This window comes from Gasterosteus aculeatus, chromosome 1 (assembly GCF_964276395.1).
Source record: "Gasterosteus aculeatus chromosome 1, fGasAcu3.hap1.1, whole genome shotgun sequence".
NCBI classification, from domain to species: domain Eukaryota; kingdom Metazoa; phylum Chordata; class Actinopteri; order Perciformes; family Gasterosteidae; genus Gasterosteus; species Gasterosteus aculeatus.
Genome location: NC_135688.1, coordinates 5,597,307 through 5,622,935, shown reverse-complemented (window position 1 = coordinate 5,622,935; position 25,629 = coordinate 5,597,307). Strand labels below are relative to the sequence as shown.

The 25,629-nt window shown below is 44.9% G+C and overlaps 2 protein-coding genes across 3 annotated transcripts; one reads left to right on the top strand and one right to left on the bottom strand.

Moving 5' to 3' along the window:
• Positions 1-512: 512 nt before the first annotated feature.
• On the bottom strand, positions 513-10,082 carry pdcd10a (programmed cell death 10a). 2 transcript variants are annotated; one of them, XM_040177022.2, is made up of 8 exons: positions 9,669-10,082; positions 5,620-5,805; positions 3,987-4,040; positions 3,741-3,858; positions 3,017-3,143; positions 2,473-2,551; positions 2,300-2,382; positions 513-1,942 (listed from the first exon to the last, which is right to left on the bottom strand). In XM_040177022.2, the coding sequence occupies exons 2-8, from the start codon at positions 5,707-5,709 to the stop codon at positions 1,861-1,863; spliced, it is 633 nt and encodes a 210-aa protein (XP_040032956.1). In that variant the 5' UTR covers positions 5,710-5,805; positions 9,669-10,082; the 3' UTR covers positions 513-1,860. The 2 variants fall into 2 exon arrangements, with proteins under 2 accessions (XP_040032956.1, XP_040032965.1); XM_040177031.2 differs by lacking the exon at positions 2,300-2,382 and having other exon boundaries at positions 9,669-10,046.
• An 11-nt stretch (positions 10,083-10,093) lies between these two features.
• On the top strand, positions 10,094-24,378 carry serpini1 (serpin peptidase inhibitor, clade I (neuroserpin), member 1). Its single transcript, XM_040177010.2, has 10 exons — positions 10,094-10,244; positions 10,670-10,782; positions 18,323-18,613; positions 18,722-18,952; positions 19,194-19,388; positions 21,092-21,296; positions 21,907-22,004; positions 23,021-23,107; positions 23,282-23,371; positions 23,467-24,378. The coding sequence occupies exons 3-10, from the start codon at positions 18,346-18,348 to the stop codon at positions 23,541-23,543; spliced, it is 1,251 nt and encodes a 416-aa protein (XP_040032944.2). The 5' UTR covers positions 10,094-10,244; positions 10,670-10,782; positions 18,323-18,345; the 3' UTR covers positions 23,544-24,378.
• The last annotated feature ends 1,251 nt before the right edge of the window (positions 24,379-25,629 follow it).

Below are 25,629 nucleotides of genomic sequence, written 5' to 3'. Positions count from 1 at the left end.
AGCGATATCATCATCCCGCTGCTGCTGCTGCTGCTTCAGTGACCGCGGCCGAGCCCCGCCGGTGACTTAATGGCCCGGAATAACTTGAATTAGCCGATTACAGCGGTCGTCAACATTGACAGGATGAAAAAAAATAAAAAATTTGGCCTCAGCAATTTCAATAATAAAGCTTTAAAAAAATTAACGCTCACACAATTGGATTACAGTGGTGCGTGTAAGAGCCAGCAGCCCAAAATAGCCCTGCGCAAATCCACCGTGGAAAATCTACTATTATACAGGGAGAAGAATGAAGTTGCTGGAACGTAGGAGGGGGGGGGGGGGGGGGGGGGCGCGGATCTTGAGGGTGGGGAAGAGGTGCACGCGCTGAAAGAGAACAAAAGGGCAACTGAGCGGAAATGAAAGACTCCCGTACGACAACGCAAATCTGAAGAGAGACACACTTTGGAAAATCAGAACTTTGTCATTTCCAGTAAAGCAAAGACAAGATTTTTCAACAGATTTTGTGAGTCTTATTCAAGTTTCTTGAGAGGTTTTTATTTACATTTGGTTCAAGTAGTTTCTTTGTGGCCATTGCAGAGAGACGGACAGGAACAGAAATGATACATTCATTGTCTTGTTTAAACAAAGAAAAGAATCAATTATTCATGATCTGCTGCTTAATAATCCAGAATAAAAAAACACTGTAAACCATTAACCATCAATTTAGGATTTGGGAGTCTAGTTGCAAAGTGTTACAACTTGCCAGTCTGAGGATTATTATTAAAGTTGAGTCAACTTTAACAAGAAATGACTTTCAACTACTTCTGAACATGGACTCCACAAACAGAGTTTGAGCCCTCGCAATTCTCTTCATGAGAAGTTGGTACATGCACGTCCCATTTACAAAGGGGGGAAAAACAATTTAGCCAGCAACAATGCAGTGTTTTAATTTGTATAAATAAAAAGGACAAAAACATAAATTGATTTTACTTTTTCCTGCAGAAAATTCCTCCAACCACTCCAGTTCTGTTAGAATCTTTTAAATTAAACATTCAGAGAAGGATTGAAGTGCTCGCACCACGTGCCACAGGAAGACATTGTTTAAAGGGGTCCCAAGAAGAAAAGACGGTTAGAAACAGCTGACAGGGTCCAGTACAGTGTTGGATGGGGTCATTGCACCGGTGTGGCCTTTTCTATAGGAGACGATCTATAGTTAATGGACAGTAAACGTGAAGACTTGAAAGACATTTCTGAAACAAAAGTTTATAGGAAAGGAGAAGCAGTGCTCACTCAAACAGTGCAGGAAGGAGAAGGCAAATATTGAACACAGTAACTCCAGATCTTTTTCCTCAGAGATTTAACTCAAATTTGCAGTCAGCTGATAGAGGCAGGACATAGTTTGCCAAGTACATAATACCACCGCATGGATCAAGATTATGTTTGAACAAGAACAATTATAATAAAATGAGTGCAGAAATGTGCAAGAATGTGGGAAGATGGAATACCACTTATTTTACTTTATAAAACTTTATCAATCGCTTTTGAAAGGACATGGCAGATAATCTCATTTTTCAAAACTTTTTCCAGAACTACCCAGCACTGAAGTAAGGAGGAGGGGGATATATAACGGAACCAAGAAATATCTACTTGAGAATCTGATAAAAGAACAACATAAAAGAGAATAAAAAAATCCCTGGCAATTACCGTCAAACTGATCTGCTTTGAACCTCAAACTACCTGATCTCCCCTCAAAGCCACAGAATTATAAATTATACAGCCCAAAATAAGAAAATGTCTTTGCAAATTACAAAGCCTCGGATCACCTATTCTCTAATAAAAACGTGTGTGTGTGTGTGTGTGTGTGTGTGTGTGTGTTGGGGGCTACACCACGGTCTTGAAGGCCTGCAGTATCATGTTGGTTTGGTGGGTGAGCCGGTTGGCGCTGACAAAGACGTTCATCACTCTGGAAACAACCGTGACAAGAGACACAAGGACACACAAGTCAAGCATGCAGCAAAAGAAACCATGGCAACAACATTAGGATTGATCCGAGGGAACACTTTGATCTGGCTGCAACGGAGGATGTCAGAGATGCAAACCAGCATGAATCCACGGGAAATGGGTCAAGGGAATTATTCAGCAATGGAGGATTTGGAAGAAGCCAGTCTGTGATCAAACGACAACCATTTACACGTCTGTGTGTGTGTGTGTGTTTAGTGGTACTGCGATGTGCTCATACAGCCTTTAAATGTGTTGGTGGCTGTGTGTGAAAAGGACAACGAGTGAGAAGGAAGAGAATGAACTAGAAACAGTGTCATACTTTCCGTCTCTGAAGTAGGTTTTGAGAGTGACACTGAAGCTCTTGGAGTATTTCACAAACTCTTTCTTCTGCTGTTCCAGCGCCTAACCAACAAGTACACGCAGCCTTTAAGCCCCACGGAGATACCACATTAGTGTGAACACATTGGTGGTCTTCTTCGTGTAACTACTTACCCGTTTATTCTGATACTGGTACTTCCTGAAGACCGTATTGACCATGTCCAGCAGCTCCTTGATGGCACTGGCGATGTCTCTGAGGATGACACACACACACACACACGGAAAACATTAGCTCTGAATCTGTCGGTTCCCTTTCTTCAACTTGTCTCACAAGCAAGCTTTCACCTTCAACTTTTTCTCCTGGTTTGCACTCAAAATCCTCCGTTTCATAACTTTTCATTTCCCGGCATTTCTCTGGAATTGACTTTATTTTCTAAGCCCTCCGCTGGGTAAGTTCTTTAAGCGGTGACTCGCTAAGAGTATTGAATTCTAACAAAAATAACGGCAAAGTGGGCCAGGAAAATGAAACCTCCTCTCTTTAGCCTGTGCATGTGTGCGTTTATATAGTGCGATGACGAAAAAGGTCAAAATGACCATTTAAATCGAGTCCATTTGTCTCCAAACAGCTAAGCGTACAGACATCAGTTCTAGCTAGCAACGTGTGCGCTGACGTCAAGTGTGGAACCTGGAGTACATTGCACACAGGGAGCCGTCTTACTTGATACTCTGTAGGAAGCCCGCTCGGTCATAGATCTCATCTGGTATGGTGCTCAGGATGTGTTTCAGAGCTCGGGCTCTCTCGTTCAGCTCCTGGAACTCTGGCTCTCGCCTGTCAATCGTGAACTCTAACAGAAAGCACAGCAGAGGAAGATGTGAGCGCAGATCACACACTCACACACGTGCAATCGACTTCGGGTGACACTGGAAATAAGTGATTAATAATGGTGTAATTAATCTACAGTGCAAACGTATACGGTGAATGCGGGCTCATGCGTGATTGCGAGAACACAAGTGAAGGTGTTGAAGTTTCTCAACTGGAGACGGGACAGAGGCCAAACTTGGGCAGCAGCATGCAGGAGGTTCATTTAAAATTCATCTACAGTGTGTGAATTCATTAATACCATCAATCACTGTAAACCGCACAAAGATTTCAATTACGGACAGAAAAGGAAGGAACGCTGGAGACCGGGGAGAGCGGGCCATTTGTGGAGAAACGGCTCCCCCCGGTGGAGGATTGGGCGAATGGAAGACGAGCATTGGGCACAACGGGGACCCGAGCGAAGCCGAGCCGCGGATCTTGCAGAGCCACTGGTGGGCGCGTCCTGGCAGAAGGCTAATGTTGGCCAGTTTAATGTGCCTTCCTCATCATTGAGGGACCGCGGAGGTCATGCTGGCCCTCTTGCACCTCCCTCCTGCCGTTGCACGTTCACCGGGCCTCCTACCTTCCACGTCGTCTGCAGCCATGCGAAGTAGAGACTCGTGGTAGTCAATTTTTACGTTCTTCTTCTCCAGTATTTTCATAACAATGTCCTGGGTCAGACCGGGGTTCTCCTTCTCTGCCTTGAAACAGAAAAACAAAGAGAACAGTCTGCACTCTGGCCGTCTCTGGCATTGAATCTATCAAACTCCATAAATCAGAGAGAGGGTATTCATGGATTATGGTAATTAGGAGCTCGCTTATTATTTACCTTTATAATGGCTGCTCTCAAGGTCTGTGCTGCTGATAAGTTGACTTTCTCCAACTGCAAGTTGTAAAGCACAGACGCACAAACATCAGCCATAAAACACACACACACAGCTTCCTTCTTGTCGTGGCCTCGATGTCCTGAAATGTAATTCTGCAGATAGCACACAGGACACTGCGTTATTGTATTGTGAAGAGCCGTGTCTCCGTCCACACGTTGACGTCCATTCAATCGCTCAGATATTCTGCTTCACGGATACTTTTGAAACTTTTATGGACATGAGAAATAATCGCACTATCAGTAAACTTCTTCAGAACAACCCATCACTGACCCGAGGGGAGGAATTATATAAATGGAAGAAATATCGACTTGAGAATATGATAAAAGAACAACATAAAAGAAAGTATAAAAAGATCCCTGGCAATTACTGTCAAACTAATCTGCTTTGAACCTCAAACTACCTGATCTCCCCTCAAAGACACAGAATTATAAATAATGAAACGCCGTTTCAAATTACAAAGCCTCACATCACCTATTCTCGAATGGAAATATATGTGTGTGTGCGTGTGTGTGCCTTTGGCTGACTCGGACTTAAAAACCCACAGTATCGTGTTGGTCTGTGTGAGAGCGGGTTGGTCTTGACAAACCAATGAGGGCGTAGAAATATGGCGTACGCCAATTCTCTGGCCGATGTTATTACGATATCACAGAAATCCTCACTTAGTCGAACTCGGCGACAACGTCTTGAAATGGAGACAAACTAAAGGTGCAGAGATCAGGCGTGAGATGAGGCTTCGGTTTTGTGCAGCTCAAACGTATTTTTGGTATTCAATGCTTTATAGAAGCGCGGCCAACGGGGGCTCAGCGAAGCAACTTCTGGAGGGCAAAGTTGGCAGTGGTTTTTGTTTAGTAACACAATGGCACATATATGGGCTGAGAATGAATGACTCCGCCACACCGAACCTCTACGGTACAGCGTGAATTTCTCCTGTGCTTCTGAACGTTTGCGTCTGTTGGCCTACACGCAAAAAGCCTCGATGGAAGTGTTCATTCGGGATTTGTATCTTTGATATTTGTCTCTTTTTTTTTAACACAAAGCTTGCATAGCCAACCTCTACAGCCGTGTTAGCGGCTCTGTGAGGCTGCACTAAATGCTAATCAACATGCTAACATGCTCACAATGGAAATGTTAGCATGTTTGCATGCTAACATTTTTGTTGACCTAGCACTAATCACAAAGTAGACCTGGAGCGGAGAAATGTCAGCTTGGCAGCTATTTTGTCATAAATCAAACTACTGGCTAAAACCACATTTGGTTTTTATTATGACACTGGAAGAAAAAGGTCAGATGAGCAACGTTTTCACATTTCCTCTTTTGGCAAACATGAATATTGACATCAAAAGTTCACCGCAATCCATCCAATAGATGAGATATTTTAATAAAAACTAGAACTGAAAAAAAGTCCATCCAATGAACTGTTGAACCTCGAGCAGAATTAAAATTACCCGTAAAGCTGCACCAGCATTTTCATCAAACACACTTTAAGACCTCGTCTACTTGACCTGAATATTTAACGTGTATCCGCATTTCTCTTTATTTTTTTTGTTGCTTAAAGTGAAACTCTGCGCTCCTCACCTGGTTGAAAACGGGGTACATCACAGTGTAGAGAGCCATGGAGACTATTGAGGCAGCGTCGGCTTCATTCTTCATGTCGTCCATGGTCATCCTGGACCAATCGATGGCTCTTTATTTGCGTGCTTGTCCACTGATGCCACTTTCACCTCATTCAATCACTCTGACGGAATGAGAGCAGACGGGGACCTGAAGAAGAAGAGGCGGCGGGGGGGTGAAGAAGTGAGGAGAGATTGATGAGTGTCGGGGTTAAAAGAAAGCTACACATCGAATCATGGTCACAACCAGAAATTCATCTCATCGGTTTGCATGTTCCTGCGTTCAAAAGAGAGGGCAGGAGATGGAATAAACTCATGAAATACATTCTAATAATTCAGCAGCTTTATTATTTCCCACTCTGTGCCATATAATCAGTATGCCACTTCCCAGAAAGCCTTTCTGCCGCAGACAGGGTCGCCACCTTATGTGTGTGCTTTACTGCTCCGCTGGGTCCAATGGTGACAGAACTGGCATGAGTCACGCCTCAATAAAGGAACACCCTCTTCACCATTATTGCTGCAATAAAAATATCCCAGCTATAAATACAGATCTGTGATTTTTAGACCTCAGTCGTAAGGAAGCAGCGAATCCCGGTGGTGAAAATAAGAGGGGCATATCTGCTTCTCTTGCAGTGTGTTCTGGCTCGCTCGCTCCGTCACCTCCAGGACCAGTTCTTCCTCTGCCCCGGTTTGTTGTACGACACTTTCAGATGATCTAATACGACGCCATTCTGCTCATGATAGCAGCCAATTGAACGCAGGGATGGTGCGTCGGCCTTTATGCGCGTGCCTCATCTTTGGATGAATCTATAGTCCTCTCTAAACACAGCTGAGAGGGCTCTTCAGTTTATTACTGGCGTCATTATTCATTACGGTACACTTGGCATTACCCACTACTACACATTCGGCAATTGTAAGATTTTTTTTTTTATCGCGGTTAAATAAGTTACTTTGTAGGAAACCGAAGTGGCCTGCCAGGTGCAAAGACAGCTACGGTCACGGAAAGTGATGTCGTAGGCTTTGAAATAGCATCGCTGGTGGGTGTGGTCAAAGGTTTGTTCACCACGCCCATCAGTGATGTCACAGGCTGTAAATCCCTGCAGTGGGGCGAGGAGTTAAACCACAAACCACTGGAGGTCAACAAACACAAGATGTCCACGGGGAGCCAAGTTAGTCTTTAAGTTAGGCATTGAAACAATAAACATGGACAATAAAAGGACCAATATTTACTGTGTTTTGCAAGATGTTAAAGACAAATCAGAAATTAAATCCTTAATCGCTTTGAATTCATTTTAACACAGTGAATTGCATCAGATGGTTTCAAGTGCTTCATAACTCTTTGAATAGTTTCTCACTTACTTGCTTCAGAGCTGATACAAAATAAATATGGATCTAAGGTGTTTCCTAGCAAAACAATTCAAATGATCTATAGATGAAAGTCCTACAAATCTATAATTATATTTAGTTTGGGTTTTTCCTCGGCCCAAATTGCAGACATGTTCCATCTAAATGCATATGTAACTTTGATATGAACCAAATGTTGTTGTTTTTTTAGCGTTATCAAGAAAATCAAATAGGTAAATTGAGGATAAACATTTTGCATGGGTATTTCCGGTGCAGAGTAAAACTAAATTGTCCATCTTTGAAAAAAATTCAAATGCAAATTTGAAATAAGGAAGAGAAGTGTGTTGATAAGTCAATTAGTGCAACCCTAAAACAGAATTCTGGTCATTTCAAACCATAACTGTTCAATTAGGTTTTACTACAAGTAGCCTTAGATAAAACGCTTCCCTTGTAGACAGTTAAATTGATGATGATAAATCTGTTCCTTTTTAGTGAGCCAGAATGCAGAATAACCGAAACCTGTGGTAGACACACACACACATGTATGTATGTATGTATGTATGTATGTATGTATGTATGTATGTATGTATGTATGTATGTATGTATGTATGTATGTATGTATGTATGTATGTATGTATGTATGTATGTATGTATGTATGTATGTATGTATGTATGTATGTATGTATGTGTGCTCTAGCACTCTACACACTGCTAGAGCCGCCTCTCTCTCCTCTGTCCTCATCCTTCTGGACCTCTCTGCTGCATTTCACACGGTCAACCACCGGATCCTTATTTCCTCCCTTCAGGAACTTGGTGTCACAGGCTCTGCTCTCTCCCTTCTCTCGTCCTACCTCGACGGCCGCACCTACCGGGTAACCTGGCGAGGATCTGTGTCGGAACCTTGTCCTCTTACTACTGGAGTTCCTCAGGGTTCCGTGCTGGGTCCCCTCCTGTTTTCGCTTTACACGAACTCTCTCGGCGCTGTCATTCGCTCGCATGGCTTCTCCTACCACAGCTATGCCGATGACACCCAACTAATTCTCTCCTTCCCTCACTCGGACACCCAGGTGGCGGCTCGGATCTCTGCCTGTCTAGCTGACATCTCCCAGTGGATGTCCGCCCACCATCTGAAAATCAACCCCGACAAGACTGAACTACTTCTCTTTCCCGGAAAAGATTCGCTTACCCAGGACCTGACAGTCAACTTTGGGAACTCCGTGCTAACGCCCACTTTGACCGCTAAGAACCTCGGCGTCACACTCGACAGCCAACTCTCCCTGACTCCCAACATCACCGCGACAACGCGATCCTGTAGATACACGCTCTACAACATCAGGAGAATACGTCCCCTTCTCACTCAGAAGGCAGCGCAGGTACTGATTCAGGCTCTTGTCATCTCTCGCCTGGACTACTGCAACTCCCTCCTGGCTGGTCTCCCTGCCACCGCCATTTGACCTCTGCAGCTCATTCAGAATGCAGCAGCTCGATTGGTCTTCAACCTTCTGAAATTGTCCCACACTACTCCACTCCTCCGCTCTCTTCACTGGCTACCGGTGGCCGCCCGCATCCAGTTCAAAACATTGGTGCTCACGTACCATGCTGTGAATGGATCGGGTCCAGCTTACATCCAGGACATGGTCAAACCCTACATCCCAACCCGCACTCTCCGCTCTGCATCTGCAAAACTACTCGTCCCTCCCTCACTGAGAGCAAAACACTCGACTAGGTCTCGACTCTTCGCTGTCCTTGCGCCGAAATGGTGGAACGAGCTCTCTGAAGACATCAGGACCGCAGAGAGCCTTCACATCTTCCGCCGCAAACTAAAGACACACCTCTTCAGACTCTACCTCGACTAAAGACTAACAAATTGTAGCACTTAAATTGTACTTGTAACGTCACTCATCTATAGCAAATTGTAAATTTGCTTATTTGAGGAAATTGCACTTTCTTGTTTCTTGTTCTCCTGAGTTTGTACCCTATGGTTGAATGCACTTATTGTACGTCGCTTTGGATAAAAGCGTCCGCTAAATGACATGTAATGTAATGTAATGTAATAATGTGTGTGTGTGTGTGTGTGTGTGTGTCTACCACAGGTTTTGGTAATCTATAATCTATGTTATTAGTTACACCTTTGCTTTAAGCCAGTCTGGTCTAACGTCTATTAGACACATTTGTCCAAACCATTAGAATTAGAAAGAGAGAAGATGAAGGTGACGAGGACGATGGTGCATGTAGATCATTCCCACCCAGCATCACAGCTCCACAGTGACCCTCTCTCACACACTCACACACACACACACACACACACACACAGACACACACACACACAGACTAAATCTCATCGTGACGTTTACAGGAAGGGCGCATCTGAGTTCGGGTGGTAGTTTCAACCAAAATACATCTTGCTTCTTCCTGAAATGTTTCGCCAATTCAGGTGCGAGTGAGATTACGGAAGTTAGAAAATGTTTTGCAATCGCAACCACCACAGACCCCTTTTTTCCCTCCCATTTTCATTATTTACGCCACCCTTTGTGTTGGCAGGAGGTAAACTGACCGCGATGTGAGGCGATGTCGCGGCGTCTTAAACAGCTGTAACATTATCCACCCCAACAAGTGTGTCACAATTTGAAAGAAGTAAACACGTTACCACCGATGGTCAGAGACACTTACCGGGGGAGGGGGAGGCTGGTCCCGGGTGAAGACAAGCCAGGAGCTGGGTGATGTGATGATGAAGAGTATACCCACAGGTAGTGTTGGCGCTAACATGAGATTAGCAGTTAACAGCAGGTGATCAACTCCGCCGTGAGCTAACTAACTGTTAGCTCTCTGTCGCTAGCTAGCCAAGTATCTGGTGGCAACAACAACCAAAAAAACGGCACCATCAGTCGTATAAAAAGATAAGACGGGTGCTGCGAGCGTTTTCTACCCGGGACTCCGCTCGTTGTGGTTGTTGTCTTATTCAGGAAGTTTCCTGGCCGACAAAGCTGAAGACCAGAGTCCCGGGGTGGGCGGTGTCGCGCGCTGCCCGTCGGTATCGCCGGCGAGGCTGTTTGTAGTTCTTTCTGAAAATCTACGTCATATTTCGTCATTGCAATGGCCAACGAAACGGACTTCAAATCCCAAAGAGGAACGGGACAAGTAGTGCTTTTTGTGACGCTTTCGTTGACAGACCTACGCAGCAGCTTTTCTCTACCGCTTATCGGTGTATAGAAAGCAGAATAAACAACAGGGAGGCAAATGGAGAAGGTATATTTAAATAATTTATGCTAACGCAGCACTACATTTATTTTTACCCGGTAGAACAAGTAGGTTCCCTATCGACCTCAACGATTGTATCAAGAAAGTTAAAATATATTCCAATGTGAAGTTAAGAACACTTTTTAAAGTTGAACGGACGTTACTAGCCTACAAAACAAGAAACCGTGATGACTGTTGAGACATACATTGAGACAGGAGAAATCAAACATAAATACAGTTCAATAAAAAGGATGTCAGACGCTAAACACAAGTGAGCTTTGAGTCGTTTGTAAACCACTTTAAAATCACGGTAACGCTAAAATGCATTAACAGCTAATACTGTTATCTTAAGCAAAAGCGGAAGCCTAGAAAATAACTATTTCGCTTAACGCCAACACTCTTTGGTCGATTCCGCTGGACCAATTGGCGTGGAGGGGGGCGGAGTCTGCGGCAAACGAACACGCAGCGAGGTGCGGCTCGAGAGGAGAGCAGCAGAGAGAGAGACCGCGCGCATCCATCCTTCCGTCCTACCTTTCACCGTGTATCGGTAAGAGCCGTTCTACGCAATAACCTACGACTGGTTTGGTCTCAAAAACTGTACTGATTCATCTGGCAATTAACGACAACAAACCTTGACTGCTCAGTTTTTGCAAGACGGTGTGCCCATTGAATTGTTTTTTTTACAAGGTCTAGTAATGTGTTGGGTTATTGGTTTTCTTATAGTGTCGAATAAAAGGGAGTATGAGGCTGCCATCAACATGTGCAGGCATTTAAAAAGCCAGCGGGTTTAAACGCATATTGAAGCTAAACGCCCTAAAGCCTATTAAAACCGCTACCCGCGTCATCTTTTTCCAACGCTATTTAATTTCTATCGGTGATCTATAGTTGTTTTTCTGGTTGTTGTTGTTGTTGTTGTTCTTGTTGTATCTTCACTGGAAACCAGCTCGGGCATTGCAGTGTTATTCTTGCCCTTGAAATAGAGGCAAAGGCGTGTGAGAATTAACGAGGTAGATTGAAGTAGCCCGGTCCTACCCTACACACACACACACACACACACACACACACACACACACACACACACACACACACACACACACACCTTGTAATTATTTCATGCAGGTCTGTGAATGTGTTCATAGTGGTTTGATGAGAATACTAACAGAACTGGCAGAATCAGCTGGTTCATAAATCATCTTTTATAATTCAAAGCTATTTGTGAGCCTTTCTTGATGTAAACATGACATTGCACCTCTGGTTCATTTCCTAGTTAAAACAGTGACATCGATAGCATAAACAATTCAGTGTTGCTTTCTCACATGTCTCGTTCTCTTAATCCACCTGTGATCTCTTTATCTCTGCAACTAAGATAATGACCTCCTTAATCCTGATTTAAGCCCTAAGTTCTACCAGCTACGTATTCAGAAAAGCAGCATCCCTATAATAATAATAATAATAAGTATTAATTACGTATTCAGCCTAATCACTAAATCTCTGCTGTTGTAAAGCCTGCTGTTACCTCCCTATGCCCTGCAATGTTATTAGTGCTTGTGTGTGTGTGTGTGTGTGTGTGTGTGTGTGTGTGTGTGTGTGTGTGTGTGTGTGTGTGTGTGTGTCCTGGCTATTCCCACCGAGTGCTGCATTAATTGCATTTCAATAATTAAATGTCTTTTGAATCAGCCTAGCGAAACAAAATGAGGGAAGGGAGAAGCAACTGACTGTGTCTGAGCACTTCTAAGCATAACCTTGTTTGTTATGCTTGTGTGTGTGTGTGTGTGTCCGTGCGTGCGCACAGGAGGTTTGATGTTTTTCAGTCCGTCACACAATTCTGCTGTGAATATAAGAGGACATTTGCAATAAATACTGCGGTTGACTAAACACATCATCTCAGACTAAAACCTGTTAGTATGAAGTGAAACAAAGAAGTCTAATAATATTAATTTTTTTCTGAATTACTGAATTAACATTTACTGAAATGGGGGACAACTAAAGGCTGGCAGGAAAAACGACCTATTTCCTGCCCAGAAATCTAATTCTTATGAAGTGTGAGAAATAGCAGATAGTTTTCCTTGTATGTAAAATTTGTCAAATGTGTCAAAATTTGACACGACCAGAAACATGAGAAAGGCGGGTAAACTGTGTTTGGGAATTTTTTCTCCTTTGCAGTTTGTTCTGCTTTTTTTTCTTTCACTGTTTCTAAATAAACACACACGGTCGCACCACCTGCACCCCCACCCAGGCAGCCGGTTTGGCCCCCGTGCATTCGGCTGCAACAGCCACGCAGTTTACACCTGTCCAGAAAGAAGTCAGGTGTTCTCCTCCTAATTGTCTCTCGTCCTCTACTTAATTTCCCCACTCATTCGCCGGCTAAACCCCCCCCCCCCGCCCGCCCGCCCGCCGATGAGAGCCAAATACTCACAGTTCACTTAGTGAGCGATTCGAACAACGTCTCATCTCCCTGCCGTCTTCCTGCCATCCCTTCTTCATCAGCATCCCTCGCCTGGTCTCCCCTCCATTACCCCCCCCCCCCCCCCCCCCGCACACAGTGGTTTCTTGCGACCTTTCCTGTGCTCTTGTGACCCCCCCCCGGTCTTTAGTCCGGTCGAAACAGCCTGCAGTCTTTTCACTTTTACCATTGACCCCAAATAGAGGCCGATCCAATTACAGCTGTGTGTGTGTGTGTGTGTGTGTGTGTGTGTGTGTGTGTGTGTGTGTGTGTGTGTGTGTGTGTGTGTGTGTGTGTGTGTGTGTGTGTGTACACTGCTGTAGGAAAAGAAAAGGGACACCGTTGAGTGCGTCTTGGCAGAGCCACGTAACCATGTTGCCGTGCCTTGCAGGGGGGCGTTAGATATCGTTGGCTCTGACTCAAAGCTGGTGTCTGCGTGTGAGCTGCCTCTATTCGGCTGCACTGCACTTCCTGTCTCTGTCTAGATGTCCTTTGTTGTTCCTTTTCACCTCTTCTCCCAATGTCCTACACGCGTCTTCCTTGTTTCTGCTGCCTTCTTCTCGTCCTTTTGTTCTTCTGAGTCTATCAAAACTGTCTTCCTGCCCCTCACCCCCCCCATCATCCCTCACCCCCCTCCCCTCTGGGTGTCTTTGTTAGAGGGGATTAATAAAGGGTTGTTACCTCTGCGTGTCCTCTGCGGACTGTACATGAGCATCTTGGGACTTGGGGCTGCTTCGATAGCGAGTGATGTCATCTTCTAACAAGGGGCTAAATCAGCTGAGGATGTTCTGTAGGTAGTTTAGTCTGCAGCTGGGATGCTTTCAACCTGCAAGAGTTCCTGTTTGTTTAACCGGTTGTTTCTGTGAGATTAATGCATGTTGGATGTTAAAAAAGTACTGTTGAATTTTAGCTATTGAAGTACTGAGTCCATCAGGGTTTGTCTGGCCCTGCAGATTAAGGCACATGACTCATGCTCTTCTTAGTTACACAACAAATAAATAAGACATCTAACACTTGATAATCATTTCCTAAGCGCAAGGAAATGTAATTCCTTAAATTGGAAACAAATGAGTTTTGTTGTTGTAGAGACTGTTTCTGGTTTATAAGATGATTCCAAGGGTTTTCCCTCAGATTTGACTCAGTAAAATGAAATCTGTTGCCAACAAAGAACTAATTTCACCGGTGATGTGAATCATTCACGGTATCTGGTAGACGGATAACTCATCTTATCGCCACCACCGTTGCCCTTTTGGTCCCGGTCGTTCTTTTTTTCGTTCAATCACGTCGTTTAGCGGACGACGGGCAGCAGGTTGGGTGTCTTGCTCGGGGACACTTTTGACGTGAGGGTTCAAACCGCCGACCCTGCGGTTGTCGGCGCTCTCGTGAGATCTCGCGAGCGTCGCACAAGGAAAGAGAGCTCGTGTAAATGATTGGACAGATCGGTGGTTGGATTAGAGCATCGCTAATGCAACACGCGCACGGCCTAGTTCAATGTTGTTGTGATCTCCGGGATTATTTGCTTGTGGAACTGCTGCATCACTTTTATTCTAGGATTTATGGTTTAATTCAAACGTAATTAAAAAAAAAGAACGCCCGGACACGAAGCATTTCATTTTTTTATGATTTTTGTTTCAAAAGACACGATGGGCATCCTGGTCCCTGTTGCCTGAGTTTGTGGTCGCAAACGGCTTTTGAAGATGTTGAAAGGGTTGTTTTCAAAATGATGAACATGCACAATGTAAGACATTGTAACCCACAACAAAATGACATCTAAGGTTGTAAACGCGCTTTTAAAATTGCATTATTAATTACTATTTGCTTTAGCATAGATGAAAGAATGAACTCACGTTCTGATCATTCTTTAGGATTAGGAGAGTCTACTGTGACAGTCTCATCCATTCCTGCTTCACCACAGAATTATCACATATGAAACTCTCGCATCTTCCCCAGATGAGATACAGTTGCCAGACCACGTGTGAATAAAAGACGAGAGCAGAGCGGACATCTTGATGAATTGTCTTCACTTTATTGGACCCAGTAATGGAAGCCACGGGGCTTTACTGCTTCTTGCCTTCCTGTGATGGAGTTAAAGACTCCATCCAGTGGTGGGCTTCATTTTTTTCAGCTTCGCTGTGTAAATCTTCTCCAGGAGGCTTTTACCTCAGCCGCCGAGCAAACGGGCGAGAGACTGCCGTCCAATCAAATTGCTGAGACATTCTGAGACGTGGGTGGTTCGAGATTAACGAAGTGGGTTAATTCACTTTTACCAGAACAATATGTAGAACACGGCCGCTACGGCGCCTCCGAGGAAAACCTGTGACACTCGTGAATGAGAATCAGACTCTTGTCCTCTTGGAACCGAAAAACGCCCCTTGGATGAGTTGCTAGCATCTTTTGTAGAGATTGTGTAAGTGCCGTTGAGCTTTGGACATGAGCTATAGATGAACCAGTGTGCAAAGAAGTGGGTTAATGGGGGGGGGGGGTGTTTGGGGATCCCTTCCAGAGGGAAGAAGAAGAGCAGGAGCTTCCCTTCTGTGTACTGCATGTGTCTGGTGTGTGTGTGTGTGTCTGTGTGTACCAGACAACGTCAGAGAGTGTAACTGAGTGACAGAACTGGAGCTGGTGGGAAGAGTTCCTGCAAAGAGACGGTTAGACAGGAAACGCCGAGAAGTGTCTGAAAATAGGAGAGATAGTTTATCTGCTGAGGGAGGAGGAATATATCTTTGAAGTGTAGAAATTCTCTGTGTCAGCTCGGGCAAAACGAAAAGTGTCCATCACTTGCGGTTGCTTTGGTAACCTGGGTTTGGGAGTGTGTGTGTGTGTGTGTGAATAAGGATGACCGTGTAGAATAAAGCCCCCTGGCCACCGAAGCATGGCGTCTCAAGGTGTTGGGTTTAAATGGCAGTACGGATTAACGCACATGCCGCGGGTTCGGGTGACGTCACATTTCAATTGTGTAAATGTCAACCGCCGATCTGTTCTGCCTGAGAATTAGGATTACACGGAGCGATTAGAGGCTGCTCTTAAAGGCCACTGAGTTTAATTGCACAGAATTAAAGTCTTGCAAGTTAAACCACGGGAGGTTTCTCTGCCCTATTCCGTTATTTTAGTCACGAGTGATCGTTTTGGGTTTCTCTGCTCTCAGTTGGGCTCACGGTCATCGATGGGCAAACGTCCAGAGTGTGGGATCCTCAAAAGGTCAGCATGGTGTTATCATCCACTCGCACAGACACACACACACACACACACAACGATGCTCCACACTACTCCCCCCCGGCTTAACCGCATGGCCGGGTCTTTCCTTACCGAAAAAGCAGGGCTGTCCGCCCCGGAGAAGTTCAACTCCCACAGCTCGGAAGGTCAGGAACATTACCTCCATTTACGTCTGCTTCCCCCCCGCCCTCCGCCCCCCCGGCCCCTCTCGCTCTCTCTGGATCTCCATCCGAGAGTAAGTGGAGGCACGAGAGTCTGTCAGCGGCTCGTCGGACACCAGGTCGGTGCCTTCGAGGCGCCATTTGATTTTTGTTTTGGTGCTAAAATCTGTTATTAGGGCGTCTTTAGTCAGGAAACTCCGCCCCGTTGATGGGCCGTCCCGCTAAGGAACGACTCGTAATAATATACGGTCACATTAAATATCAAATGAAAGTGTTTCTAACAAAGGACTTGATCCAATTTAGAATACTGTGTGAATGGACACAATTACCAAACCCCATTAAAAGAACACACATCTATAATAAATCAGTTCTTCTCTTTTTGACTTGTCTCTCTAGCTCTCAGCCAACTGAACCTGTAAAGGTTTAAAAACTCACATACGTGTTGCAGCTGCTTTATACATATAGATGGAATGCAAATGGGAGTAGATTTCCATTTGCTGAGTCAAATACAATGCAAATCCTTCGGGCAGTTTGGTCCGTTCCATTCCTGTCAAAAGCACTTTGTCAGAATACAAACAAGCCGAAATGTTTGGAAGGACATTTGGAAACCAAAGTCCAAACCCCTCTGCTTGTTTTAAAAATGTCAATTTTTACGACTCCTTAACCTAAAGTTTCATTTTCAAAGTAATAGCTAATAGTTTAAAAAGTTGCTTGGCGGCTGCTAGAGTATCAGTAGTGAGCATTTACAACAGGAAGGTGGTTCATGTGGCGAGTGAAGCAAAACAAACACACGCCTCCTACTGTAACATACTGGGTACTTTAATAGTCTTTGGCCGACAATAACTTCTGTGCTTTGGCTCCGTAGACGCTGAACACCAGCAAACAATGAGGAAAAACGCAGAATGCCACCGGACTAATCCGCCTAATGGATGTCACATGACCGCGTCCCGATTGTCACATGGCGTAGCTCGCTGACTCTCTGGCTGCGGCCCATTGTTGTTGTTGTTGACACTCAGGGCAGGTGTCTGTGGTCACAATGCACCTACTCCCCCCCCCCACCCCCCCTCCCGCACATACAGCTGCATCCAGCAGGTTCCGGCCCGATTGAATCCCTTTTATACAAACTGTACACTGACAACAGCACAGCAGAGAGACAAACAACCCCGGCGAATGTCCCTGTGTTTGGTATCTTTGTCTCTCTCCACACAGGACCATACATGAAATTGACTTATTGTTGCCTGGCAACAGCGGCACCAGAGAGAGGACGCAGTACGTGTGCATTCCGTGTGATTCTACCTGCATTAAAAGCAAGGGAGGGGGTCAAAGACACGGGAAAGTAGAGCAATGGAAGTTGTTTTTTTACGACCGATGGCATGTGGATGAAGGAGATCAGAGGGCGAGCGGTGCGGTGGAGAGATGAGGGGAAGGGTGGAGGGCGGGAGCGAGGTAAAGGCCGCGTCCTCATCGGTCATTCTGCCCCGGGCAGAGACTCGTCTATTTCACATTCAGAGGCTCAGACGCGCACAAAGACGATGAGAGTGGCCGTGCGACGTGTGTGAGCTCATTTAGCAGACGTGGTGGGAAGCGCAGTCTCAAACTATCTCAAAGCCTCTGCTTCGCTCTCTATCTGTCACCTTTTGTGCTAGCTTCTGTGCACCACTGCCTTTGCCCCCCCCTCTGTCCTTTGTCCTCTTTTCTATCTCCTCCATGACCCACTGCCCTTTCATCTGAATTCATTTTAATTTGAGTCGGTTTTAATCTCTCTCCTTTCAGCCCCTCTTTTATTTTGCAGCACTATCATGGCCGTTTTCCAGTATTTAACACTTCTGTCTTCATGACAAATAGACTCCTCTTTGCATTGTCAAGTACAGCTGAGTGAACATGTAGAATATTTTCGGAGGCACGTTTTTTTTTTTTTAGCAATCCCCTTCTGAGCTCATTATTGAAATTGGCAGATTGTTTTACTGACAGATGTTTCCTCTCTCTCTCTCTCTCTATTTTTGGACACCCACATCCCTGCTTTCTCGACTTATATCTCGGTCTCCCTCCCTTCCAACATCTCCTTGTCCTCCCCTTAATCTCCTTTTCTCCCACACACAATAATCTTCCTCCCCCCTCTCCTTCTCACCTCCACCTCGCCATCCTCTCTGCGATCCTCCTCTCTCACCTTTTGGCTTTTGACCAATAATTTTCTCTCTTTCATCTGTCTTTCTACCTCCATCCTCATCTGTCCCCCCCCCCCCCCACTCCGTGCATCCCTCTCGACTCAGCTGTCTGAGAGGTCTGTGCCGCGATGTTGGTACTGGAAGTTGTCTCCCCGCTCCTCCTCCTCGCCATCCTGTTGCCGAGCTACGGTTGCCGGGCGGCGGACATACCGGAGGACACTACATCGGAGTTCTCGGTCAGGCTGTACCACCGGCTGCAGGCGGCGGGGGATCAGGACAACATCATCTTCTCCCCGCTGAGCGTGGCCGTGGCCCTGGGGATGGTGGAGCTGGGAGCCGGCGGGGCTTCACTGGACCAGATACGACAGGCGTTAGGATTCAGCCACCTGCAGCCAGGTGAGAGTTCCGGGGAGGGAGGGAGGGGGCACGTTGTGTCTAAATTCTGAAAGTGAAAAGAATCTTTAATAAATCTTATTTGATGTTTCCACTTTGTATGTTCTCCAGGCGCAGAGTTCTCTCTGCTCCAGAACCTGACGGCGGCGCTGTCGGGCAATGACTCCCACTACGTGATCCGATTCGCCAACAGCCTTTTCCTGCAGGAAGGAGTCACCTTTAACCCAAAGTTCCTGCACCTGATGCGGAAGTACTTCCGGGCTGATGTGGAAACGGTGGACTTCAGCGAATCAGCAGCCGTTGCCGAGCAGATCAACAACTGGGTGGACAATCACACTGAGAGTGAGTCGGAGTGGGCCGGAGGAAGAAAGGGAGAGATATGAAGACATAATAACACCTACAATCCCAGCATTGCTTTATAAGGGGCATAGAGTTACATCATTGTTTGATCACGTCGTTGAATGCAAAATCGAAACTTAGTGACATTTCCAAGCTATCCTTTTGTTACCCTTGATTATGACGTCCTTAGCAGCATCACAACAATATGTGTGTGTGTGTGTGTGTGTGTCTCCCCTCCTCCCAGGTAAGATCCGTGAGCTGATGTCAGCCGAGGACTTCAGCAGCGTGACCCGCCTGACCCTGGTGAATGCCGTCTACTTCAGGGGCTCCTGGAAAAACCAGTTCCGGCCAGAGAACACCAGAACCTTCTCCTTCAGCAGAGACGACGGCTCCGAAGTCCAGACGCTCATGATGTACCAGCAGGGAGACTTCTACTACGGTAGGGATGAGCTGTGGTTTTCTCTCTCTGTGTGTGTGTGTGTGTGTGTGTGTGTGTGTGTGTGTGTGTGTGTGTGTGTGTGTGTGTGTGTGTGTGTGTGTGTGTGTGTGTGTGTCTTTAGAATTACGCCTGTGGCACTTTTCCTGAAGCCCTTAAATTCCATATTTCCTGGGGTTATTTAAAATGTTAATCTTAGATCTAAAAATATTCATATTTCGAGCGTTATTCCCAGGGAAGATTCCTCTTTTTCAGCTCAGTGAGCTCTGCTGCTAAACTCCCCCTGGTACATCTGTCTGATTCAGTAGTACATTTTGTTAATGTCACACGATATCATTGGTACGGCGACAGTCGGAGGGACATATTCGGAGGGTAACGGATCTTATGCAGTGATACATTCAGTTTAGCTGAATCCACTCTGACAGTCGGTAGAATAAAGTGGGGTTGTTATCATTATACAGCTAACACATGCTTGAAACACTGTCTGGGTTTACTGCCTGACTGATTGCTGTCTTCACAATCCTGAAAAGTGTTATATACGCCATGGCCATGTTATCAGAGTCAGAATCTGGCTGCTTCGAGTTGGGAGCACTTTTGTACTTGGTAGTTTTTGGTGTTGTGCCAGTACTGCGAGGTGCAACACTGTTCATCCTGCAGGTCGCCTATAAAACTGTTGCATCTGACTGATCCCACTGCGTCTTTTCTGCATCTACTCGGTTTTCCGTTTGACGTTGTGCCAGAGACGGTCGCATCAGCTCCTCACTGCACTGCTACTGAAGTTGCCGCTTTTGACGTATTTTGGTGCAGTGAGATTGCACTTGCACACATCTGCGTTCACAGGGTGCACACACAGGCAGTCTCACACACCCAGGAGATGCGCGCATGTTGCAGAACCGGGACAGGTCCTCGGGGAGAATTCAAATTTTTCTTGCTCGTTTTGAAGCACAATCATGTCTGTTGGGTCAAATGTTTGTGGGAACCTGTGCGACGCTCTCTGCGGCAACAACAACAACAACGCCCTGCTCTTAGCAGCAAAAACACAGAATGCCACATGTTGACGATGAAGTAAGTCATTTTGTCGTAATTTTCCCTTTAAAGCAGCTTCAGAAGGAACGTTTGTGCCAAAAATTGATATAAAGTCTGGCACTGTTGATTGCTTTATAATCTCCATCTCGCATTGCGGATACCTAAGTAAGGGAGATAAGCTTCGAGTTAAGACCTAGTTGGACTTGTTTTGAGTGTAAAAGGATTATCTCATCTACACTACAAAACACCGTCTCGCTTGATTCAAGTAAACGTTTGCTGGCTCGTCTTGTTCTTGATGGATTTTTGTTTAATTAAATACAATCTCTCTTTTATAATCTGCCTGGGACTGAAGGTACCCCTTTCTCAGCCTCTGTAGTGTTTCTCAAAGAGGACATGGGCACTTACAGATGTTCATTTGTATGTATTTGTATTTGTGTGTATATGCAGTATATGCAAGGATGTGTTGTGTTTTTAGATCTCAGATTGGTTGACTGGGTTTTATTTCTCGTGTGCGTGTTTCTGTAAAAGTAAGTATGTATACTTCACAACATGTGTACCTAACTTCAACTAAACTGTGGATCAACGTGCTCTGCTTCACAGACCCGTTGCATGAGGCACCAACACATGTGTCCGTGTTGTCTCTCAACGCTGGCGTTTACACGTGTTTCCTCCCCAACCAGGTGAGTTCAGCGACGGCTCGCAGGAGGCCGGCGGCGTGTACCAGGTGCTGGAGATGCCCTACGAGGGGGAGGACATGTCCATGATGATCGTTCTGCCTCGGCAGGAGGTGCCACTGGCTTCCCTGGAGCCCATCATCAAAGCGCCCCTGCTGGAGGAGTGGGCCAACAACGTCAAACGGCAGAAGGTGGAAGTCTACCTCCCCAGGTGTGAGATGACGCAATCGAACACTCGCGCGCTGCTACGCAGTCTCCTGTTTGTGACATCAGTGAGCTTCACGCCTCTTTTTGTTGTCCAGTTTACCTCAATACGCCGTGGTTACTTGTGCATCAATTACCTACAAATCAACAAAATGTTCTTGTGGTGGTTCATACTTTACCAGAATGCAAAGCTCATAGAGAATTTTCTTTGCAGTAATTGCAATTTAATTTACTCTATGGCTGCTTTATTAAGGTTCATACAAAATGGCAGTACTTAAAAACGATTTTTCATCCAATGGTACGTACGCAGCAAACATTCAACTGTTACACGCTATTCAACTCACATGCCGACTCACTGAAAATATAGGAGAAAGATGTCATCTATTTTATATTTGGCCAGTTACAATATGTATGTTTAATTAGTCCGCACAGTGATGGACTGAAATCTGACACTGTTGGATTTTTCTTTAAAACACTGTGATACTCAAGGCCTGCAAGCTATGGGAAGACAACTTCTGACAATGACTGGCTTTGTGTCCGCCTGCTTAATCTGAATCTGGCTTTCTTAAATTCACATCTGATTCTGATTCTTTGAACCTCTTTGAACCTCTGATCAGGTTCAAAGTGGAGCAGAAGATCGACCTGAAGAGCATCCTGCAGGAGCTCGGAATAAAGAACATCTTCACCAACGATGCTGATCTCTCGGCCATGACAGGTATTAAAAAACCTTATTGTTATTTCTCCATTTAGCTGGATATGACAACCCCCCCCGAGTTAATTGAAGGGTTCTTGAGATCACCTGTTGAGCCTGGTGTGGGACTGGACATCAGCTTGGTTCATTTCCTCCCTTGACCAATCAGGACATGACAATGCTTCTTTTTTGTAAATGGATAAGTAATTATGTTCCACACTCCAATGCAGTCGGTGGTGTTCTTGTACTTTTTGTTGTATGCCATAAAACCTAAAAGTAGAAGAATTCTTGAAGCCTTCTGACCCGTCTTCCACTTGCAAACCTTTAACTTGATGATTTTGAACTTTCTGAGAACTCGCTAGTACATATTTGTTATATTATGTGGTTCGAAACTGGTTCCTTTTTTTCCCCCCAATTAGCTTGAATCAGTAAGTGCTAACAATGAAATATGTGACTCATACCCTTCGACTATTATATCAAAACACATAGAAACTAATGGGATAATAAATAAACTTCTAGAAGGCTCCAGCATGACAAGTGGATTACATCTTTTGCTTCTTGGCTGCAGTGAAGTTGCCTCAGGTACTTTCTCAGGTAACCACGGTAACTGGCACCGAGTGGGCAGGTCAGAGCTGTCACATCATCTGTTAAAAATAGATAGAGAGAGGGAGAGAGAGAGGCATGTACATGCTGCAGAGGTGGAGGAGTGGAGATATCGTGGCTTTGCAAAGAACTGGATTAAAGAAACACCCGTCTCGCGTCACAGTGAACAGCTTGTTCTTACTGGTCAAGTGGAGCTAGTATTATATTATAAAACACAATCTGCAGGCTGTACTGGACTTCAGAACATCTTGTGCTAAATAAACATGTACTCGGAGGAAATGGTCTGTATCCGGAAGGGAGGGAAGAAAAAGGGTATTTTGAAAATTGCTTAATAAACTCATAAGCAAAGACGGATCGTTTTTTCCAAACGTGACTGAACGATGCGATGCTCTGTTATGTGTGTGTGTGTGTGTCTGTGTGTGTATGTGTGTGTGTAGATGGTAAGGACCTGTACATTGGGAAGGCTGTGCAGAAGGCTTACCTGGATGTAACTGAGGAGGGGGCGGAAGGAGCTGTTGGATCAGGTAAATTTCCACATTTCTTCATTAAAGTCGCCCTTAACAGTAACATTACCACAGACTACATCTTCTTAGTGTATATGGGTCTCTACGGCAACATCACATTCACCAAAAACTGCCCCCCATCTGTCAGATAATAACTGCGGTGTGTGTTTCCCTGGTTCCCTCTCTCTCTTTCAGGTATGATCGCTCTGACCAGGACTCTGGTGCTGTACCCGCAGGTCATGGCTGATCACCCGTTCTTCTTTGTCATCAGAAACCGGAAGATAGGTGTGTGTGTGTGTGTGTGTGTCTCTGTGCATATCAAAGTGCAGTGTGTGTGTTGTGGCCTGACATTCTATCCTTTCCGTCCTTTTTCCCCTTAGGGTCCATCCTCTTCATGGGCAGGGTCATGACCCCTGAAGTCATCGAGCCCAACGACCACGACTTTGACTCCATGTAACCGCCGCGCGAGCTCACTCAAGACCCTGGCGTCATAAATGCTACCTATCCTCTATCGCCATCTTCAGCTGTGTTTTATACTCTTTAAAACAAAATATATACAAACTGAATATTATACAAATATATTATATATTGAAATATGACATACGACATTTGTGTTTTGATACTGGAAGCTTTAAACTCCTGGATTCAGACACGCAGGACGAGGACGCTGTACATATTCTCTGGTGTGCTTTGTTTATGGGGAGAAGAGAAGGAGGACACATGATATGTAATCCGCGCACAACCCCTTTAAGTTCAGCAGCTTTGCGCTCACTTAAGCCGACACATGATGCACAAAAACAATATTCTCTCTACTTCTAAAAGATTTACTCTTTCTCACTCCAGATAGCGTGTGTGCACACAAGGTTTCACACTTTAATAATACACCAATACGTTTGACATTGTGTTATATGAATATCCATAATATATACTCCAGTATTTATTGCAGAATATGTGCAAACATTTGTCCAAATATAATGAATCTTAGTACTATATCTGTTCCAGACAAAATTCTAATCAGTTTTTTTACACTGTGGCACATGGCTAAACTGCTGCTGTACTAATATGCCTTATCATATCTCAGTGGTTGAATAAGGCCCAGCTGTGCATCACACAGGTGAGCAGAGGTGACTGCGTAACTAAGGCGGGTTGCTATGGAGACGGACTGGAACATGCAGGCGCACTGAAAAAGATCTGCTGCGCTGTATTGGATTTACATCCAGGGAGAAACCGTAACACCAGCCGTATTCAGTCTTCTACTCAATAAAAACGTGGATGTGTTCCCATTAAAAAAAGACTCTCCTCCTCCGTGTATGTAGGTTGTGTTAAAAACATCCCTGAATGTATGCTGTACATTTAAGGGCGATACAGTTTGGGATGCCTTTAATCTGAAATATTTCCATCTTAAATTGCAGATTTGCTGCAATTTGAAATACATGCCACGCTTGAGTTTATGAAACCGTTTTATGAAAAGTCCGTTACGTTTTTCTGTGCCAGAATATATAATAGACTTTATGTAAGGCTGGCTAATTTAGTTGAAAATCCAACCTCGGGGCAGAAGTAAGCTATTCAACCGTAACCTCCGCTTCCAAGGGCACACTAGACCCTGCCAAGGAATCTTGGAGTGGTTTCAGGCCTGTGGCATCACCTAGCTACCGCACGCACGCACGCACGCACGCACGCACGCACGCACGCACGCACGCACGCACGCACGCACGCACGCACGCACGCACGCACGCACGCACGCACGCACACACGCACACACACACACACGCACACACACACACACACACACACACACACACACACACAGAAACAGATTATATCACTGGGCCAGGCAAGGATTTACTGTGACCAAGGACGAATGTTGGTTGTGATAAATGTCACTCCAAAAGGAGAAATGTTAGATGTTCATTTCCAGGATTTACTTGAGGTTTTTTTTTTTGTTTATATTAAAGAAGTACTTTGTCTTTATATCAGGTAAATAAGAGCATCATGAAAAACATATGAGGTAGCTTATATGTGGTGAGCGTAATATGCCAAGTAAAGCAACAAACTGCAGTAATATAGAATAATACACACACACAGAAAAACTTTACATTTATTAGTAATATGTGCAATGCTATTAACACAATTTAAATATAATCTAGAGCTATCTCAGACGTTCATAACTGTATTGACATCATAGTGACACTGTTACTTATGTATGTATATATTGTTAATATACCCAAATACTCCACATCAAGGTAACAGTTGCTTCCTTCACTGACACTGACATGTATCAGAAAATAGACTAACACTTACATCTGTAACAGATGTTCCCTGCCTGCTATTAGTGAGCGTTGGTGCTTTGTGATAAATAGGAATACCACAAAAAGATGCTTTGATGAATTAGGTTTGATGCGTTGTGCAAGCCACCGTTCTTATCTTCAGTCGCTGTTTAGAGAACACCAATTATGGATGACATGTTTGTCACACAAGATGAAATGGATCGTAAGGAAGAGAACAAGTGAAATTCTTTCAACAGCACGTAGTTCAAATGATAA

Excerpts from the sequence above, each read along its gene's own strand:
- serpini1 (XM_040177010.2), top strand. The coding sequence starts at position 18,346 with ATGTTGGTACTGGAAGTTGTCTCCCCGCTCCTCCTCCTCGCCATCCTG. Across the intron at positions 18,953-19,193 it reads GGTGGACAATCACACTGAGA|GTAAGATCCGTGAGCTGATG; the intron begins GTGAGTCGGAGT and ends CCCTCCTCCCAG. Across the intron at positions 23,372-23,466 it reads CATCAGAAACCGGAAGATAG|GGTCCATCCTCTTCATGGGC; the intron begins GTGTGTGTGTGT and ends TTTTCCCCTTAG.
- pdcd10a (XM_040177022.2), bottom strand. The coding sequence starts at position 5,709 with ATGACCATGGACGACATGAAGAATGAAGCCGACGCTGCCTCAATAGTC. Across the intron at positions 4,041-5,619 it reads TGTACCCCGTTTTCAACCAG|TTGGAGAAAGTCAACTTATC; the intron begins GTGAGGAGCGCA and ends TACAACTTGCAG. Across the intron at positions 1,943-2,299 it reads ACCTACTTCAGAGACGGAAA|AGTGATGAACGTCTTTGTCA; the intron begins GTATGACACTGT and ends GGTTGTTTCCAG.